Below are 20,649 nucleotides of genomic sequence, written 5' to 3' on the forward strand. Positions count from 1 at the left end.
GTGTGTTTCCATTTCTCACTTCCCCTTCACTGCAGAAAGCTGTAGAGGCAAGAGGAACTTGTCCTTTTAGCTTCAGCCGAGCCATTGCTTCAGAAAGTTTCCACCTGAGTAAAAAGATGTGAAGGTTTGACTTGCCATTTCTGACACTACCTTGGGCAAATTACGGTAGGCTCACTGTGCCGAGCAGCAGTTTTTGTTAAAACCCTCAATAGTTGCCTACAGGCACACTGTGGGCCAATTTGGAAGAGCCTAACGTAAAGCAATGAGGGTGATCAGCAGTCTTAAAACCTTGGCTGGTGGAGACAGATTGAGTTAGTTGGCATTGTTTAGTCCAAAAAAAAAAAAGACTGAAGGGAAGGTTGAAAAGAAGGAAGATACAGGTGTCTTCAGAAACATGAAGTGTTGCAGAAGAGGAGGAGGAGATGATCTGCTTTCTGTGTCTGTGAAAGGCAGGGCAAGAAGTAATGAGCAGCAAGGAAGATTGAAGTGAGGAAATGGAAAACTAGAATAGTTAGTCTGGGAAAGATGTGAGCTCTGTCACTGGGCGTCTCAAAGATCAGTTAAGACAAACATTTGTCAGAAGTGATGAGGCTGCAGCTGGTCCTGGTTTGAGAAAGAGGATGGATCGTACAGCTGTCCTACGTCTCTTCCAGACTGTGATTAATGTTAGGTAAGCGGACATAAGTTAGCTAATTTGTGTGCAAATCAAAGAAATATGAAAATGTTACTTCCGTGTGACAAAAAGACATTTGAGATTCTCTGTCCGCTGTGCGACAGCATGTTTTGAAGGAGCAATGATGCTAAAACTCTGCAAATTGTGCACTTTCTTCTGACGTGTTGCTTTTTTGATTGTCTGCTACTTTGGCACTTCACAGGTTTCAACTTGATTCTAGAGCTGTGGTTTACTCCAGTAATGTCACAGGGAAAATTATTCAATCACAGATTGTGCCTTAGCACGTGAATTTGTTGTTCTTTCTCCTTGTTCTCACATATGTAGTTTGCTTCAGAATTACCTTAGTAACTTGTATTTTGTTTTGAATCCTGTTTCCTTCTTTTTTTCCACCAATTCCCAAGTGCATGGCTTTCCATTTTTAGTACCTGTGTTTTGCTAAACTAAGTGTGAGAAGTAGCAAGGATATCTGGCTCAAAAAGCAGACTTTGGAGTTAAATTTTAGCAGAAAGAACAATCCACGGTGGGTTTTGAAGGAAATTTAGAGCAAACATAAGCCTTAGAAGTACACAAGAGGCAAGAAGGTGGTGTTTAACAAACAGGAAAACAAAGTGAAGCCACCAGTCAGCATGTTTGAGAGCCACCCAGTACCACACAGCTTCCTGCAAATCGACGTGGGTGATTTATGTGCACTGGGTGTAAACTTGGGTAGCTCTTCTCCCCCTTCCTCCAGTGCTCTAATGTTTGAGTAATGGCAATCTTCTTCCCTGCATAACATCCCTGCAGAAGGAGCAAGAGAAGGAAGACATGGTGAAACATGAGCTTACAACACCAGTCCGTCCCCTGTGAGGAGATTGGTCAGTAAGAAGCAGAGGAGGTACCAATGTGGGATGATTCTCATGCCTCAAAGCCATGCGGTTGTCATCCTGGAAAGAAAGCAAGCTGAGGAAACTTGTGTGTAACTTCTGGGTCTGCAGGTGGCCCAAGCACATTCAGGCATGTCATTTACATATCTCCTCAGAGAGGCATGTGTCAGTTTTAGTCATTATTGGCATTTCTTACACAACTACTTCAGCTTTGGGAGAATTTAGAAATGTGCCACACTGTCAGTTGTGAAGACATACTCGGGTCGTATGATTCAAATCATGCTTATGGGTAATTTTGCAGAGTTGCATTTTCCCTGGAAAGGTTCTTAATATCACAGGGTAGTACATACAGGACGTTTTAGAAATGGTCAGGGTGATTTAGTAAAGCAGTTGATTAACATGGTTATATTCTTTTTTTTTTATGACTAATCATAAACTGATGAAAAATGTGGTTGATACAACTGCAGAAGACAAACATCCAGCTTATGTTTCGCAGATAGGATTGCTGTTCTGATAAGCAGGGCAGAGGATTTCTGGAAGATGAAGGACAGACCAGCAGCAGTAGGATCTATAAGAAATAAAGTCATTTGAGAGAAATCATTTGAGACTTGATGAAAACAGAGGATATGGAAATCACGCAGGTGAGGAAATGTGTCTCAAAAAGTTTTGCTGCTTGGAAAAAATACCAATGCCTACTGAATTAACAAGAAAGACCACAAAGGGAAGTGCAGCACTTACGAAGTGGAGCTCTAGTAGTAGTAGTGAAGGAATGAAAATGAAGTATTTAAAGCATGGCGCACTCTTTAGCATGAAGTGGAAGCACGAGCACTTGAGATTCAGAATGAGAGGTGCTGTGAAAATGTTTGCTTATTGATGATTTTGAGAAACTCTGAATGTGTTGTTGAGTAGCCGTGTCTCCAACGTAGGTACAAAGAGGGTATTTGACACTCAGTAAATGTCTATAGGACTGTATCAGGACCAATCGGGATGGCTTAGTGTTATGATCAGAATGAAGGGCACATAAATCACAGAACAAGCTTGGTATTGGGTATCAACCCAAATAAAATCAGGAGAGAAGACTTGGATGAGGAACGCCTGCAGAAGGTTGGATGAGAATGGGTATCTTGGGAGGGAGGTTGTCACTTGGCACAAGGCAGAAACCAGTGATCATAGCCAAGAGCATTCAGTCTGGTACATTGGAAGATTTCAAAATCTGTTCTCCAAAGTTTCCCTAACTTTGTTTTTAACCAAATTATTACCAATGCCAACAGCTCAAGCTGCTATTGTGCTGTTGCTGCAGGTGTTCTGGAGTTGTAGGTGAAAAGCGCTGGAATTGTATGTGACCTATACTTTGCATTCTTTGTTGGTATTTTACTGCTAGTCTTTAAATCTATTTGATGAATAGTTGAAACTAGCAATGCATTTAGTAGACAACAGCTCAAAAATCATAGAATTTGCCATCCATTTGATGAATGAATAAATAATCAGTAAAATATGAGTTATGGGAGCATCTGAAAAGGACTGATTAAGATTGGCTTTCATCAAAATTATAATTTTATTTTGTAAGCTTTTTATAAGGCTTTGTTTATCAGATGATTTAAATATTTAGTAAATACATTTCTTTTGAAATTAATGAAGAAGCACAAAAGGGAGTTTTATGTACCAAAAATGTTAGCTGTGAGGCTGTATTATGTCAGTTTGGGATTTTATATGAAATATATGTGGGGGAAATTTTCATACTTTAGACATTTCTCATTAAAAATCTTTATCAAAAACAGCTTGATTTGATTTTAACAGGAAACCACTAATTGGCATTTGGTAAAAGTTGTTCCCACACGGGGAGGAGTACCCCTATGAAACTGTTATTTTTCAATTAATTATCACTTTGAGGATTGCTGAGAAACAAGCAAATGTGTTAGACATTTTCCCTGACAACCTAAATATTCCTGTAAAATGCACTTTGGAACTCAGCTTTCTTTTGTCACTTTTGTCCGTTATCTCTTCATAAATGCATAGCCCGAAGCTCAGCGTAGCTTAAAAACGGATTAATTCCTCCTGTCTTCTCTTCCTAAACCTTCCCCAGTGCCTTCTCTTCTTGATTGCTGAGGACAACATCACTGTCTCATCAGACAAGTACATAACCTGAGCTTCGTCGCTGGGTCAGACCTCAAAATATGCAAGATTTTATCTGGACTTTCACTTTAATTTTTCCGAGAGGCAGCTATGATAGCTTCTGCGCTGTCTTTGCAAGGCTGCTCCTTTTATCAGTGCTCCAAAGACCATCCCTGCGAGCAGATCTCTGTGGCTGTGGATCCACAGTCCTGGATCCTGCACGCAGTGAGCCAATGAGAGGAATTTGTCTGTTCCATAAAATGTGTTCAAGTGCTGTTATGAAGTGCCACCTCCCTGTAGGTTTTTGTACTTCACTGCTCAATTTCTCCAGCCATAACTATAATAAGGAGGGAATGTAGAATTATCATCAAATTTTGCGAAGAATTCTCATTAAGTGGGTGCATAATTATTTGAAATAACATTATCCGAAAGTAGCTGTGAATGGTATACTATTATACTGGAAGGGTGTCTGAAGTAGGGTCCTGTTGAGGGTTAGTTCTGGGTCTGCAATTTCACTAATTACTTGGATAACAAAATCCAGAGTAAATATGTAACTACAGATTTGGAAGTTCTCCTCTGTGAACAGAATCAGAATTCAGAAGTACTTTTGGTGCTGGTCTCTGAAATCAACACGGTGGCATTTTCAGTGAAGTGCAGAGGGTTACACTGAGATTTCAGGCATGCTGGTATGAAATAACAAAAAGCAGCTGTTTTGGGAACTGCTGAGAAGAGCGAACTGTGGTTGCATAACATTAAATGAGTCAATAATGTAAAATAGGCAAATCTGATACAAAGGTATTATTCCCTTCTCATCAGAGATGGCAAGCGTGGGCCTGCTGACTGTGGTTTCAGTACTGCTGGTCAGGGTGGTGGGGCTGGGACAACCTCGTGAATCGGTCACTTCCCTTCCTGTGCCAGTTGGTAGGATTGCTGGTACCTGTGTCCTTCCCGATGGGTATGTCTCATCTTGTTTTAAGATCTCCAGCGTGGAAGTCTCTGTTGTTTCCCTTGATAATCTTTGCCCGTTTTTCACAGACCTTTACATTTTAACTCCACACAAGACCACCCAAAAACCAAACCCTATGTCTGAGAGCGTTGTCCAAAGGCTTCTTGAACTCTGTCAGGCTGAGTGCCATGACCACTGCCCTGGGGAGCCTGTCCCAGTGCCCGACCACCCTATGGGTGCAGAACCTTTCCCTAACCCCCAGCCTGACCCTCCCCTGTCCCAGCTCCATGCCATCCCCTCGGGTCCCGTCGCTGTCCCCAGAGAGCAGAGCTCAGCGCCTGCCCCTCTGCTCCCCTCGTGAGGGAGCTGCAGGCCGCCATGAGGCCTCCCCTCGGCCTGCTCTGCTTGGGGCTGAGCAAACCAATCGACCTCAGCCACTCTTCCCCTCTAAACCCTTCGTCATCTTCCTAGCTCTCTTTTGGACACTCTCTAATAGTTTTGTGTCCTCCTTATATTGTGGCACCCAAAACTGCACACAGTACTCAAGGTAAGGCCACGCCAGCGTAGAGCAGAGCAGGGCAATCCCTCCCCTAGACCAGCTAGCCACATCGTGCTCGATGCACCCCACGGTAACGCTGGCCCTTTTGGCTGCCAGGGCACACTGTTGACTCACGTTCAACTTGTTGTTGCCCAAAATGCTTGGATCCCTTTCTGCAGGGCTGCTCTCCAGCCTCTCATCCCCCAGTTTATGGACTCATCCCCCAGGACTGCACCATCGCAGGCAGGTGCAGCACGCAGCACTTAGCTCCTGATTCATCATGTGCAGTTGGTGATTGCCCAGCTCTCTTGTCTGTCTCTCTGCAAGGCTTCTCCATCCTTGAGGGAGTCAACAGCTTCTCCTAACTCAGTATCATCTATAGAGTTGCTTAGTATGCATTTGAGTCCTGCAGTAAGATCAGTTATGAAGAACTGACCCCAAAATGGTGCCCTGTGGAACCGCACTACTGACTGGCCACCAGCCTGTTGTAACCCCATTTGAGCTCAACCCATCAGCCAGTTGTTCACGAAATTTCATGTGTTGTGTCTAGAGAAAGGTGTATACAGACTAGAGACAGCACAAGGAACACAGATAATTAGAAGCTTAGGGAAAAAAAATATATATTTGTAAGGAAGAGTTGAAGAAACACAATTTAAGTTAGTGTAGAAGAGAGAAACATATTCAGACTTCCAATTCAAAAAGTGGTATAAAGGATGGGACAGGAAAGATAATTTGTTTTTTATGGCCACTGGGGGGATGATGAAGAGAAATCAACTTCAGTACAGAAAAAATGATTTGGAATAAGAGATGTTGGGGAAAAACTGAGTAGTTAAATGTTGGAGAAAGATGGGGGTTGTTGTGAGATTGCCTTTGTTGGAAATTAATAACATAGTGGGCTGGGCAGAGTATAGTTGATGATCCTACTCAAAGCAAGAGGATAAACTGCTTCACATGCATCGTCTCTGTGCTCTGCAACGTGGGGCAGCATTACACTGTGCTGGATATTGGGATCTGTTCCAAACGAGGCAAGATGCAAACATTTCTGAAACTGACATATGAGCAAGCAAAGTACGAAGCAGTAAATATTTATTTAGTTACAGATAGTTTTATTAGTAGTTTAAATCAAAGAATTTAAATACATTTAAATGAACACAATGAAAAAAAATGTACAATTATGCAGATTAAAATGTACTTTTGGAGCTTTTCCTTATCCCTATACTTTACCTCTCTTTTGGGTATACTGAGCGTGAACTAAGAGCAAGAGTGGCTGGCATTTATAGATGTGCTTGGATGTTTTTGTCTGGCCAAAGACAAATAAAATGTGACATAGCCATAGATCAGTCTTCATGCACGTTTATTCCTTGTCTTTAAGCTGTCCAATCCTGTCAGATTAAAGTGTTACTTATTAATTAGTAAGCAGCTGTGAATGGTGTTGGCAATGCCAAACTCTGTCATTATTTCCGTTCTGCCTACCGTTTCGTTCTGCTGAATTCAGTCACTGGCTCTCATCTTATTCTCCACTAAAAGCACGCTTCTGCTGGTAGAGGATAAGAAAGATATTTAGATTTTTTCATAGCTTTGTTACTTAAATTAAAAATTCTACCTGTATACTGATTCCTCAGGCTCACAGCAAGTGATACAGCTTTCTATCACTTTGTATCTCCTCAGGGACAGAGCTGTCAGAAACTGCTTCTAAAACTTATTTTGCTCTGTAAAGGTGGGACCTTTATCTTCTTTCTCACCAGCTGCAGCCTTCCTTTCTTTGTATATTTAGATAAACTGCGTGGTCCAATTCAGTGTATCTCAAATGCTGTTGCAGAAACCACCCTTGAAGGGCTACTGCTTTGCAAGTGCAATGTCCGTTTGATACTGTCATACATGACAAATCTAAGTAATTTTGTGCTCTTCTTTTCAGTCCCTGTACAACTTGTCCCCTGCCACTGTTGTTTTCTATTTGCTTTCTCCCCTTGGTCTGCCCAGTCAAACTGGTGACTCATCCTCTTGGGCATGCGAGTCTCCAAGATTTGTACCCAGGTACAAATCCTCTTACGCGCAAGACAACACTCAGCTTCACGTTTAGAGGTTCTTCATCAACCGCAGCTCTACTAAAAAGCAATAGTTTGCTTTCCAAAGTGGGTAATCAGTTTAAGGAAGCTTTAAGATCCTGTCCTTGTTGGTCCCTTCTTTGTTTCTTGAAGAATAAAATGTGCATGCCTGAATGCACTTTTTGTAGGACTAATACTTGTACGATCTTGTTCGGATTATTGCTTTTCACTTTATTCCATGTGTGTGTATATATATAAAATGTCTATGTTATTATCTAGAATTTGCTCAACTAAATCTCTTACCCATTGTGCTAGACACTTAAGTGAAAAATATGTCTGTACCAAGATAGCTCAAAATTTTCATATATGTCAAGATACAGCAGACTGGGGGAAGGGACACACTATTTGTGGTAGCAGTAAAATAGCTAATGAGAACAGATGTCAGCTCACTGAAGCAAGTGAGGCAAAGGCACCAGGCAAACACGATGGAAAGTTTCAAAGGAGGAGAAAGTGGCATTTTGTTGGCGCATTTATCTGTGCAAAGGTGGAAGCAAGCGATAAAGTGCGTATGCTCGGTGAGGGCTCAGGAAAGTCTTCCCAAAAGCTGTTGTGGCTGCATCAAGGGAGACTCAGCAGCTTGATCCTTTGGTGGCTGGTACAGAGCAGTGCCCAGGGTTGTGTTCAGAGGGGAGAAGCAGGCGGCAGCGGAAGGGTGTGCAGGAAAGCTCCAAGACATTTGGTGTGAGGGCAGCGGGACAAAGGAGGATGGGTTTGGGGGCTGGGAAGGAGGCAGTGGTTGTCTCAAGTGCAGAGCTTGAGCAGTGAAGCTGGGACCTGGGTGGAGGAGCTCAAGGCTGTGAAATGCAGGTACTGCTGGCAAGGTGTGCAGAGCGGGCTCAGGCAAAGGCAGTCATAGATGATGGGCTTGGGTGAGGAGGATTTTGATGATATTCAAGGTGCGTTTCGACTGCAGCGTCTTTTCTGTCCTCACGCTGCCTAGATCACTGGTAGTACTATGCAAGTGGTGTTACTTTGAAATAATCACAAATTGTACCAGGAAAAAAGGGATCCCTTACATTGTTTGAAGTGCATCTAATGCATTTTTTCCATTTGTCTTTTACATCTATTTACTAAAATATCTATTTACTAAAATTGCTGGGTTTTCTTCTCCTTTACCTCTTTCTATTTTATTTTTCTTAAACCTCCATTTTTTTTCTGTGCTGTGTCCTTTCATGTCCTTTCTGGTTTCCCATTTCCTTCTGCTGATGTTCTCTGCTTTCCACCAGAGGTAGCATATGGTCTTGTAATGTGTTCTTGGTATCACTTACTGACTCAAATATGTCGTGCAACATGGATGAAATTAAGATCTGTTGGGTCAGGATCAGTTTGGTCCTGGCTCTGGCAGAGCTTTAGAAATGATAAATGAGGCTCTGGCTTAGTTGTCTGTATCATGACTTCAGCTTTACAAATAACAATTGCTTTTTGATAGGCAAAAGGCAGGATCTGAATATCATCTCTTAAAGAAAAAAATCTGGTTCTAGGGAATTATCGGTTGCAAGTATTGTAATTCACATATACCTACACAGAACTATAGGTGATTTTTTTATTTTTTAATTTCTGATTTTGTTTTAGAGCTCTGGATACCAGTTTGAAATTAAGGATCATTTTAGATTGTTTTCTAAATTTAAGCACTACTACAATTCTGCAACCGAGATATTGCCCTGTTAAAAACTGCTGATTTATATCATATATTTTATTTTTTTTTTTTATCTACTCTTGATAGCATTTTGTTCTTTGGCATTTTTGGATCCCATTTCTTTACCAACCATACTAATTTTGAGCCTATGAAGAATACTTACCAAATTTGGGGCTGTTTGGAGTTCATAACTTAATTCGTGTTTACTCCCTGGGGATAGAGGGAATAGATTAGCTCCCTCTCAACCCAGCTTGTATAGCATGTGTAAGTTTACTATGGTATCATGTAGTAGCTTAGAATTCTTGTAACTAACCTAAAACATCAGACTTAACCTCTTAAAATTGGGAATGCTGTGGATTTGTAGCTGATTTTCACATCAATTTTATTCAGAAAATAATTTGCAATAGGTTAATGTCTGGTTAATCTCCTGTTATGTGATATGCAGCTGCATAAATGCTGTAGCTGGCCAGAAGACTGCTGAGTGTTTTACCAATCACCTGAAAACTCACAATCATAAAATCATAGGACTCCTGAGTTTGACTTTCTGACAGCAGTCTAACAAGTGAAGGGTCAGTGCTCAGTAGCCAGCTGTCCAAATCTGAATCCACCCTAGTCCCCGGACAATAGCTGTTTTCAAATGATTACACCCAGTCTTTTTGCTGGATTGTAAGTCTGAGACAGCAGTAAGATATCCATCTACCTTACAGTCTTACCAGTGCTTAAGACTGTGTTACAGTGATTGCTGTGCAGCGTCTGGCTTCCTCAGTGCCTCTGCGGGAGCCCCACTGGCCCTCTGGAGGCAGGTGGGACCGATGCTGAGGATGAAGAACCCTGATGCTGGAGGTGAGGCGTGCTCTCCCTGAGGTTTCCAAGCACATGGAGCAACAGGTGGCTTGGCAAAATTTTAAGGCTTTCCTTTGGACTTGGGCAAAGCTGGGCAAAGGCCCACTCATGAAATCCAGGTAAACGTTTGTTTATTCCTTCCAGGGGAACAGAGAGTGTTATTTTCAGTCCAACCTGTTGCTCATTTATTTATTTCTCTGTTATACTACGATTTACTGTTGGATTTACAGGGAAGGTCTGTTGGACATGCCTGTTCAAAGTGCAACTTTGTGACCTTTCAGGTGCTTCACCTTACTTCAGTGTTTGTTTTTAGTGTAATGTGCAAGACCTCCTAAAATACTTAACAAAAAATGTGTCGGATATTTAAGGAGTTAGCCTCAGGTATACCTGCAGTGAGTCTTTCACTATTGTTTAGTTTTCTTCAGCTGTTACTCCAGCTCAGATTACTTAAAAACACACGGGTTACGATATCATGGCTGCAGTAATGCTGCACAAAAGGGGCAAGAAGTCACGGGCAGCACTGCCGTCCCAGAGAAGGTCTTATCCCAACCCTAAATACTTGACAGGCTTCCTCTCTGCAGTGTGAATGCCCCATCCCTGTTCTGCACGGAGACCCTGCAACTTCTCAGACATCTCCGCTCAAAAGTCCTGATGAGCGTGGCTTTTCCCTGCCGATTCAGAGGTGGCTTTGTCGGTTTTCTAGTTGGTATTCCAATTAGAGAGCAAATGTGAAAAACACTTTCACGAGGCAGGCTCGGAGTGCGTACTTCTCTGCGCTTGTATTTAATCTTTACTTGTTGGTTTCTGTGGGAGTTACCAAACCAGTTGAGCTAGAGCGCTGGCGTGAAGCCAAATGAAAAATACAGTTTTCTTCACTGTAAACATGACTGTCAAACAGTAATGTTTTTCTCAGCTTCATTTTAAAGGCATTATAATGGAAGAAAATGAAACTAAAACACATTTTTATGCCAGTATTATACATGGAAGAATGCTATTTCTTTTTTTCTTTTAATGAAAAACGTAGAGAATAGAACATAGAAAATTCTGTTTTAATAAATATGTAATCAGTTATCTGTGTTGCTAGATACTTGATGGAGTTGGTAAGCCAATGCATTTCTTATTCTGGTATAGTTAGAGTGAGGATGCATTTTTTTTTTGCCTCTGCAAACATGAAAGATATGTAAAGTTCTTTATTTTTAGTCCTGTTTTGATAACAGAAAAAAACATAGTGCCTGATAAAATTTAATGAATAACAACAGCAAACATTAATCTCTATTCACTCCTTCGGGCTTATTTTTAAACTCTCTTTTCAGTGGCCAATAACTCTGGTAACTCATCGTCAAGTGTTCTGCTGAACTTGGCCATCGTTGCTTAGCTTTGGGGATTTTTTTTTATTTTTATTTTTTGAAAAATGTGGAAGTTCAGCTTTGCCTTTCTAAGATAAATGTGAACTATATTTAACGCTCACAGTGATTTCACCAGTACGTCATCCTGTAGGTGCAACTGCACCAAATGGGGAACAACAGCATTTTCACTTACTTTTCAGAATTAAATTTAACATGGTTGTCTGCATTGCCTGTCTGTAACTCCCCCCGTTTTATTTTGCAGAGTGAGGAAAAAGCCTTTTTAACAAAATGTCTGATCAGCTGCAGCTTTGTAAAATGGCTTTTTTGGGTAGTAAGAACGGAAATTACATCTTGAAGAATGGATGTCAGCATCCACGTAACTTGATGCACCAGAGGATGAAAAATCCTTCAGTCGTGTTTCATTGTTTGAATGAGCTTTTTTAAGGGCTTAGTAATAGAAAAGTAAGAAATAGGATTGGAAGGGAGGCTGAAGGGTCTTCTTGTCTGTCCTGTCTCTTGAGACAGAAGCAGTTTTAGTGAAACCTCTCCTGACAAACATTTGTCTCACCTCTTCCTTATAACCTTCAATGATAGTAACTCCGGTGTTTCTCTATGTAATCCGCGCTAATACTTCAGATAATTAGGAAGTTTTTGTAAAGTATATGTGCATAGTGGAACAACAGAATTTTAAATTAAATTTTATTAGCGCTAGCACATTTTTATTTGCGTATCTAATCCTTTTATTAAAAAATTCAACCCACACCAGTTGGTCTGGATATTTGCAGGCATAGCTAAATTAAGAAATTATTGAAAACAGAAATACATGCTGTAGACGAGTTAATGAAATGGTGTTCAGCTCTCTGAAGGAGAAGTTATGAAAGTTACACGAAGATCTCTGATGATCTCTGCAGATCTCCTGGCTGTGTCGATGCTGAAATCAGCCAGGAGAAACCTTCCTTTATTGTATGATGGAAATGACACCAAACTGATGTTCAGATTTTGCACTTCCTGCTGGATTCAGTACCTTCTGCGGTAGCAAAGGATTGTGTTCATGTTTTGACGGTGACAGTCAGAGAGCACCTGTTGGAAAGGGCACCCTCAAGCTCCAGCGTATGAGTGGGAACGCTTTTATATAGCAGTCTCTTGGGTTTTCCCTAACAAACAAGCTTTTCTTTTGGATCTTGGGATGAGCCAGCTCCTCAGAGTTCAAGGTACCGTGCCGGTAAGGAAGTGTTGGAAACAACAGGCTATTGTTGCGCTTGGGTGTGCATTGTCCTGAGCGCTGGGCGTCTGTATCCTGCCTCGCAGCACAACGAGCTCAGGCACTGCCGGTGGCTCTGGGCAGGCAGCCCCAGTTTCAAGGAAACAGTCAAGCACTAATGGCCCCCGGCACCAGCAGTAGTTCCAGGACAGCAGCAGTGCTGCCGCTCGGGAGGTTTTTCTTAAATTCTGGGTTTTGAAGAGTTCATAAAAGGGTACAGAGGTAGTTCTGTGGGGAATCTGGGGCACTGTGAGAAGCAGCAGGGAGCGCTTGCTTTGAACACTTACCAGGAGGGAGCAGCACGGGGCGCTGAGCTGGGGTGGAAGTAAACATCTCAATAATGGAGCAGAGAGGTGAGGTGAGGTGGAGGCTGCTCAGAAAGGATCCTGAGACTGCAGTAAAGGGGGTATATTGAAGGGAAGAGGCATTAGGAATTGATGATGGCAGGGAAAAAGATTTGAGAAGATGGACTTGGGACGGGGGATGGACTGAGATGGGTGTTAAGAAGGACCAAGATAAACTAGTATTTACTGATGCCAGCAAAAGGGATGTTGTAATAGTTAAGACATAAGGGTTTAAGAGTCCAGACAAGAGTTTTAGCTGCGTACAAATAGATAAGAAAGAATGTATTTGAGAGCACTTACTCCGAAAGAGCTGCAATCATTTAGATTTAATTCATTATTTGTTGACTTTTAAGATTATTTTACTTAACATTTCCTTGCCGTTGCTCCATGTTCAGTCCATCTGAATGTACAAGGAAGGCTTTCAGTTAACTGATACCTTGCATAGGGTTTTAAATGCAAGGCTGTTGTTTTGTCTCTGCATTGCACTGTGTTTAATGTGGAACTGATGTGTATGACCTGTGCTGGTTTTGAGGCAAATCCCAGGATCACAGTGATCCTGCCTGCCCTAAGACTCCAAGCTGTGCTGCCAGGCAGGGCACCATCTCTCTCCTCCTGGTTGGTGCTGGGAGCGGAGATAAAAGGAGCACCCCTGTTGGGAGATTCTCTCCTTCCTCAACCTATATCCCTGCTGACAATTCCTGTTTCTCCAGATGTGAGCTCTGGGCATGGAAAACTAGCCAAAGTCAAAAAGGGAGCTTGTTTCAGTGTCACATAATGCAGCTAAGGCGAGCTTAGCCTCTGGGGTTGACACAGATTGCAGGTACAAATCACGATACTGAAGGAGCAAAAAGGTAAATGAAGTAAATCAAGCCTGCACTGCCTCTTCTGGATATGTTGTACACTGAGCAGGAGAGAAGCATTGTGCAGAAATATATTTTTATCTGGACAAAAGTTTAACCTAAAATATGTTCAGAGCATAAAAGGAATAAATATTTTAACTGTCTATGGAAATCAGTGGGAAATACCGCTCAGACTTCAAAAAATTAAGAACAGTCAATGAGCTATTGGAAGGAAGTGGGTGATGGACTTCTCCCCCTTCCCCCCCCCGCCCTTTTTTTTTTTTTTCTTACTTAATTGTCTTACTTTTATTCTTCTATTTTCTGTTCTTTCCTCACACTGTAGGATAATTTTGCTGGGTTGGGAGCAGGACTTTCTGCCTACTTAGATACCCATGCTTCATGTGGCAATGTTGGGAAGGCAACCCGCAGGGTTCGGCCAGCATCTCTGCCAGGAGTGGAAGCACGCTAGCGTTGTTGTCTTCCAAGAATGCTTAGCAAAGAAAAGTAGGGAGGGATAGTTTTAAAGGGGAAAAATAATTTAAAAAAAAAAAAAAAAAAAAAAGAGAGGAAGGGTAATCATTAAGAGAAATATTGATAGCAATGAGAGAGAAGTGTTCCATGAGGCTCAGTGTTTTTTGTCTAACTGGGTACATATTTGTAGCATTGTTTCAGAACTAGCCAAGAGAGAGGGCGAGGATCTTAAGAAAGTATCAAAGCAGCGAAGCCAAAGGGATTTGACTAGATTAGGTTGTTCAAAATGGATTGACTGCATTTCGAGTTGAGGCGCAGCCAGGGTGTGTACAAGGACTCAAAAGCTTAGGAGAACTCCAGGTCTGCTAATTTTAGGCATTGACAGGGAGGTTTCTTTTGATTAGCAAATGCAATGCAGAACATGAACTGCAAACCTGCAGGTGATAAGTGATTCATCTAAGGTATAGTATAAATAAACTTCTGGAATGTTTAATCAGCACCTACTGCAATAACTGGGATGTTTTATGCCTATCTGTGTAGAGACAGATAGAAATGCAGGTTACTGGACACTGACACTTATAGATGCACACTAAAGCAACAACAACAAAAAAGAATTTAAATGTTTCTTCTGTTCCTTTTGCCAGTGTAACAATGCTGCAGGCAGTGAGGTATTTCCTAAGGTCCTGGTGATTTCTGTGCACATTTCACTTGCAAACTTTTGAGATGCTGCTTCTGCTTTGATTGCCTGTCAAGCCAGGCTTATGCTGGCTTTTCACAGTTTCTACACTAACTTGTTTTTTGTGCTGCTTGTCTTCACAGCCCGAAAGTCCAAAAAGCTGGGGAAATTGAAAGGGATGCACGAGGAACAGCCACAGCAGCGGCAGCAGCCACCACCCCAAAGCCCTGAGGAAGGGACGACGTACATCGCTCCAGTAACTGAGCCCTCTGTGAACACAGCACTTGTCCCCCACATGTCTGCTATCTCACCAGCACTTACTCCCTCTCCTGTTAAGATCCTTGAAAGCATTGAACCGGAGATTGTGTATGCAGGATACGACAGTTCAAAACCAGACACAGCAGAGTACCTGCTTTCCACCTTAAACCGCCTGGCTGGCAAGCAGATGATTCAGGTGGTAAAGTGGGCAAAGATACTTCCAGGTAGGACCATGAGGTATTTGGTTGAAATTTCCATTAAGTTTTCTAGATTAATGAACAAGTTGCATCTTTAGTCTGTGGGCTGAGTTGAAAGCCCTCATGGTGGGGAATGACATGAACATCTAAGAGATTGTTGTGTTTTGTTTCTTTTTAATTTATATAATGTTTGTTTCATGTGTTTGTGATTGATATTTTAGAAGCTTTCATTCCAAATAATAGCCTCTTAAGAAGAAAGCATGTTTTGTCACTGAAATAAAAAATTACTTTTTTTTTTTTTTTTCCTTCAGAAATGTACTTTGTAGGAGTGTTGCTCTTGTTCTTGACTTCAGTACTAGAAAAATACCAAGTGATGTATTTTCAGTGCTGGTTTCACCAACCCTTATAAAGCACAACATAGTTCATGGGTATTTTCTGGTTTGATCTCTAGGATTTAGAAACTTGCCTCTCGAGGACCAAATTACTTTAATTCAGTATTCGTGGATGTGTCTGTCATCGTTTGCCTTGAGTTGGAGATCATATAAACATACAAACAGCCAGTTCCTCTACTTTGCTCCAGACCTGATCTTTGATGAGTAAGTATTTCTTAATGGTCCTTTTCAATGCAAACTTGAAGGATTACTCTTCTTTATTTGGTTTTCAGTCTAAGAAAATTTCAGCTAATCCCAGTTTAAGAAGTAGCTAAAAAGATTTTTCAGTGACTCAGTTTTCAATTGGCAAAGCTGTATTACCACCATCCTCTTCTTAAGTATGTGGATGCATTCACAAACTGGGAACAACTTGCTGGCTTCAAATATGACTGATACACTACCAAGATTTATAGAAAAAACATTTTCTGGTATCTACTGGAGCTTGGAAAAATATCTAGCTTCAAGGAAATGTGAATGTTTAAATTGCCAGTTTTTTTCAGAGCAGTCATATAATAGTGCTTTTGTTAGAATATACAGCTGTTCAATGAGTTTTCTTGACAGTCTTAATTACCCTTCTTTGCAATCATGAAAGAAGCCAAAATGTTTTTTCAGTAATGAAACATAACTTCTTTTATGATACATTCAGAGAAAAAGAAAGATCAACCAAGGAACCATTCCTTCTGAGTATGTGTGTTCCTTCATATTTCAAGTTTGTGTTTTAGTGCTTTGCCTTTGATGAGTATAATTTAATTTCTGTTCCATTCGCCTAGTGTTTATTCCAAGACGGTAAAGTCATAACGTAAATGAATACACAGGCAGTCAAACTGCAGTCACGTCATGTGCTCATCCCAGAAGGTATTTTTCCTAGAGGTAAAAATGAGACACAATCAATAGGATATGGATGCTCTTGAAGGAAAAACAAAACAAGAATGAATAAAAAAATAACTTACTACTAATCTCCTGAAGCATTTTTAAGTGTTTATTTCTTGGAGAAGATGCTTTGTCTCTGTCCATCTTTAACATTTTTTCTTTCATATAAGAATTCCTAAATAATTAATGCATATAAGATGTGGTCCCAAAGCAGGAAGATTTTTTGTGAGTGTTTTTTTTTTGTTTGCTCATTTTTTGTTGTTTGCTCCCCCCACCGGGGAATGGCAGTTCACTGCATGTGGTTGAAAATATATTGCTAGACCATTCTCCTTGTTGAAAGCATTTCCGCTATGACTTGGGACATTAAAGAATTACCACAGAAAAAAAGTATCTTTATCTAAAGCTAACTCAAACTGTGAAACTGTGAAGAATTGAAAGAGTTCAATTCTTCTGTGAAAATGCAGACCTAAAAGTTTGAACACAGAAGTAGTTTTCCCTCTTCTGAAGAAATCAGTTGGGGGGGAGGGTGTCAAAATTTGTTGGACAGGGAAGTCAATCCCACTTGGAAATAAGCGTATGTACATTGCTAGTAGTCTTGATACTGCAGCTAGAAGCAGCTTCCAGAATTTGAGACCAATTGTGAGTTTTATTTTGCAAGATTTGAAGTAGGTGCCTGCAGAATTATACTGATGCTGAGATTAGGATCTAGTCAGGAAAAGGACTGCAAGAAAGAAATTTCATAATGAAATGGTGAGGTAGCTGAGAAGTGCCCACAGCGACTCTGGAGTCTTCATCTTCGGTGATTTCTAAACTTTGACTGGGCAAAGCCCTGAGCAGCAAGCCTCAAGCATTGCTCCAGGCATTAGCCCTGCTGCGAGCAGGGGGTTGACTTGAGAACTCCAGAGATGCATTCCAACATAAGTTATTTTGTGATTCTAAGTTTAATAAAAGCAACTTTTTCCCAGTTTTGACATAAGATCAGAGGAGAATTGCTGGAATTATACATGTCAACCAATACAGTTCAGTATAGAAAACATTCAGGTAAGCACAAAACCTAATAAACAGTTTTGAAAGATTGAAGATTGAGAATGGAAGTGTCATGCAGTATTAAAATGTGTATATAAATATTCCTGTATGGAATTCAGGGTCATTTTGACAGGTTAATCTCTCAGGTGCTCAGGTGAGCAAAACAAGATTGGATCTAGCAAACTTGGTAAAACACAAGCAAGTCTAAGAACAGTTTTTCAAACAAGCAGGGCAAAAAGCATAAGTAGTCAATGACAATTCCAGTGCAATTCTTGTACAAGTGATTTTTCAGTGCCCATGTTTCATATCGTTTTATTTCATCTTCAATATCACTACTTCAGGAAGTAGGTTACCTCATTTTTTTCACTGCATTTACCTTGTCTGTCTGTAATAGGGTTTAACCTTACTGCTTCATTTTATATCTATTCCCATTTGTGAAAATATACTGGTTCGAAGCTTCGCTCTGGAATTGCTGAAGGCTTGTCCTACACAGGCCTTTATTTCTGTGCCACAGGGTTTATCAGACCTCCCTAAGATTCACTTGATGTAACTTTTTGAGTATTTTATCCCCACTGGCATTTTAGGACTTCTATTAGTTGATGCAGAATGAAAGGGAGATGCTTGAAAATGACTTTTCCTTCTGCTGGCTTGAGAGAATTGTGTTTCTATTAACACTAGGCCAAGATTTTCTTGTTATTTCTTCATATTGTGTCTGGAGAGGTCATTTCCTGTCCCTGGGCAAGAAGTAATTAGGAGGGTCCCTTGCCAGTATGCTACCCAGAGGGGTTCAGCATTTTTCTTCAATGAACAGTTAAGAAAGAGTGAAAGTAGAGGTTGGCATTAGCAGAATTATGTTGCTTTGTTTTGCATTAAATGAATTTTCCGTTTACTCTTAACTACTGTGAATAAAAGGAAGCCATAAGGTTTCTGGAAGGCCATGATACATTATATTGTTTTCTTTCTTGTTCTGAAGGCCTGTAAACAAGACAAGTAACAAATGAGAATCTCTGCTGCTAATAGCAGTTAAAGGCACCTCTGATTGCGTAAATGCAGAGCAAAATGCCTCCCCAATAAATACACAGCTTGACTTCCTGTTAGGCGCATGCAAGGCTGGAAATATTTGACCACCTTCGTTTGGTCAGGTTATATATCTAATTAAGTGTACTGTTTGTCTTCGTGGATCATGCATATGTTCCATTGCTTTAATTGGGTTTAAGCAAACGCCAAGATGTGAACTGAGGGGTAAGAAAATGGCCACGCAACCATTCAACCATTCAGCTGGTTGCAGAAATGCCAGAAAACAGGCTGAATGGGGGTATACAATAAAATAGAATAAACCAATGTATTTTATGTTGTGTGTATGTAAGTTACCTTACCATATGTGGTTTTTTAATCCATTACTTTCATAACATAGTTGTAATCAAAGCTAGTATGCTGTAGTTATAGCTTGAGTAAGCTATAGCCATGTAAAACTGTAAAGCTCTGTTGTATACGTGACACCACATAATTCCTGTTACAGGTAAACACTCTTATAGGATGAATGTTTCATATGTAATAACACTTAAAGGATGCTGCCATTACGTTCTTAAGGTTGCAAACTTAAATCCTAGAAGTTGCAAAATCCTAAAATTAAGATAGTCTGTATGAAACTGTAATTTGAGCCCTTTGGGTCTGTGCTTTAAAAACTGTATCTATAACCAAACCTTTAAGTTGTTATCCCTTATTTTTCCCATGTGACTTCTTCCTTTTGTATTGATTGGGTTGGATGGGTTGTAGGGATGATAGAGGATTATGTAGTGAGAGATTTGGGTTTTTTCTTCACTTGTTGCAGTTGAAAAAGTGATCTAGGGATTCAGGAGAACAGAGAGATATTAATTGGGAAGATTTTCTTAAAACATGGTAAAAGACTTCAAGACCCTAAGTTATGAGACATTTCAGGTTCCTACTGTGAAGTAACAGAAATCCCACCAAAATAAATAAATAAATAAATAAATAAATCACTAGTGTTTATTTAACTCGAAGGGGAAAAATTTCTCTCAAGACTTAACCAAAGACTTTTAGCTGAAGTTTTCTAATCTAATTCAACCTAAGGCAGGCATATGCATGAACAATTTCAGTCCAGAACATTAAATTTGTAAAATTATACACAACTGAAAGCAGGAAACTGAAAGAGTTCTGCTTGAAATGGGTGCAAGAATAAAGCAAGAGATGCAGCACAATATTTTTTTTAACACTGAGATGAACAGTTCCTATGGGGAACAGCCTAAAACATGATTTTTAAGACATTATCATAGAAGGTGGGAAAGTTGGTTTCAAATTCCCTTGGACTCTCCCTTACTGAATGAATTAATCACTGAACTAATAGTTAAAAGAGCGTTTCTCTGGCTGCTGTCTTTTGAAGGAGAAGTCCCCAACATTTTGGAAAAGAGATGGCACAACAGTATAGGTCCTAGAAGAAATCTGACGAGCTGAACCTTTAAATAGCAGGAGTTTGCACTGCAGAAGTCAGATGCCTAAATCCCAGAGAAAAGCAAGGGATGCTCCTTTTTGTGGCCATTTCTGTGATGGTTTGGGGCAGTTTCTCTTCACCCATACATTAAGTTAAGGCATCAGCTAACCTTTTAGAGGCTCAGTGAGGAAAAATAGCACTGACAGGTGCAGCAGTTCCAGCAGAAGCCCAGCAGGAGCTGAGACATGGTGTGGCGGGGAGCCTCTCTCCCATAATGTGGAAAACCATTGGCAGTGCTGGGATGGGAGCTGCCTTTGGGGCCACAGCTTACGCTCCCAACATGTCCCAGAGGCCAGAAACTGCATCGCTCACAGCAAGCTTATCCAGCTCTTTCCTTAAGGGTGGGAATGTTGGCATTTTGTGTCTGCGCAGGGCAAAAATCCTTGCTGATGGCATTGCTGATGAATATTAAAGATCAGGCCATGCATCCTCTTCGGCACGCTGTACTGCAGCTTCTTAGTTTCTGCTGGTGTAAAGAAACCAGACCTGCTACGTGATGCTGAAGTTCTGCTGCAATTCTTTATTCTTCTTTCAGTTTGAGGTTTTACATAGTCTCTTTGTTGACTTGTAAATTCTTGAGGTCTCTTGAAGAAGGGACTGAAGCTCCAAAATATTTTACTATTTTTAAGAAATCTATTCAAATTGTCATATTTACCATTCCAGCCTTAGCTGGCTGTAAAATGGCAATGATATGGAATAATGTGA

The 20,649-nt window shown here is 40.7% G+C and overlaps 1 protein-coding gene across 2 annotated transcripts in view; it reads left to right on the forward strand.

Moving 5' to 3' along the window:
* Window positions 1-20,649, forward strand: part of NR3C2 (nuclear receptor subfamily 3 group C member 2) — a gene marked incomplete at its 5' end in the record, with an annotated part of 201,358 nt that overhangs the window by 152,062 nt on the left and 28,647 nt on the right. For both annotated transcript variants that reach the window (XM_084285696.1, XM_084285695.1), the window contains 2 exons: window positions 14,797-15,135; window positions 15,560-15,704. In XM_084285696.1, coding sequence (XP_084141822.1) covers window positions 14,797-15,135; window positions 15,560-15,704 — 484 coding nt within the window. The remainder of the gene's footprint in view (window positions 1-14,796; window positions 15,136-15,559; window positions 15,705-20,649) is intronic.

The sequence above is a fragment of the Netta rufina genome, assembly GCF_964035555.1.
Source record: "Netta rufina genome assembly, chromosome: 4".
NCBI lineage: Eukaryota > Metazoa > Chordata > Aves > Anseriformes > Anatidae > Netta > Netta rufina.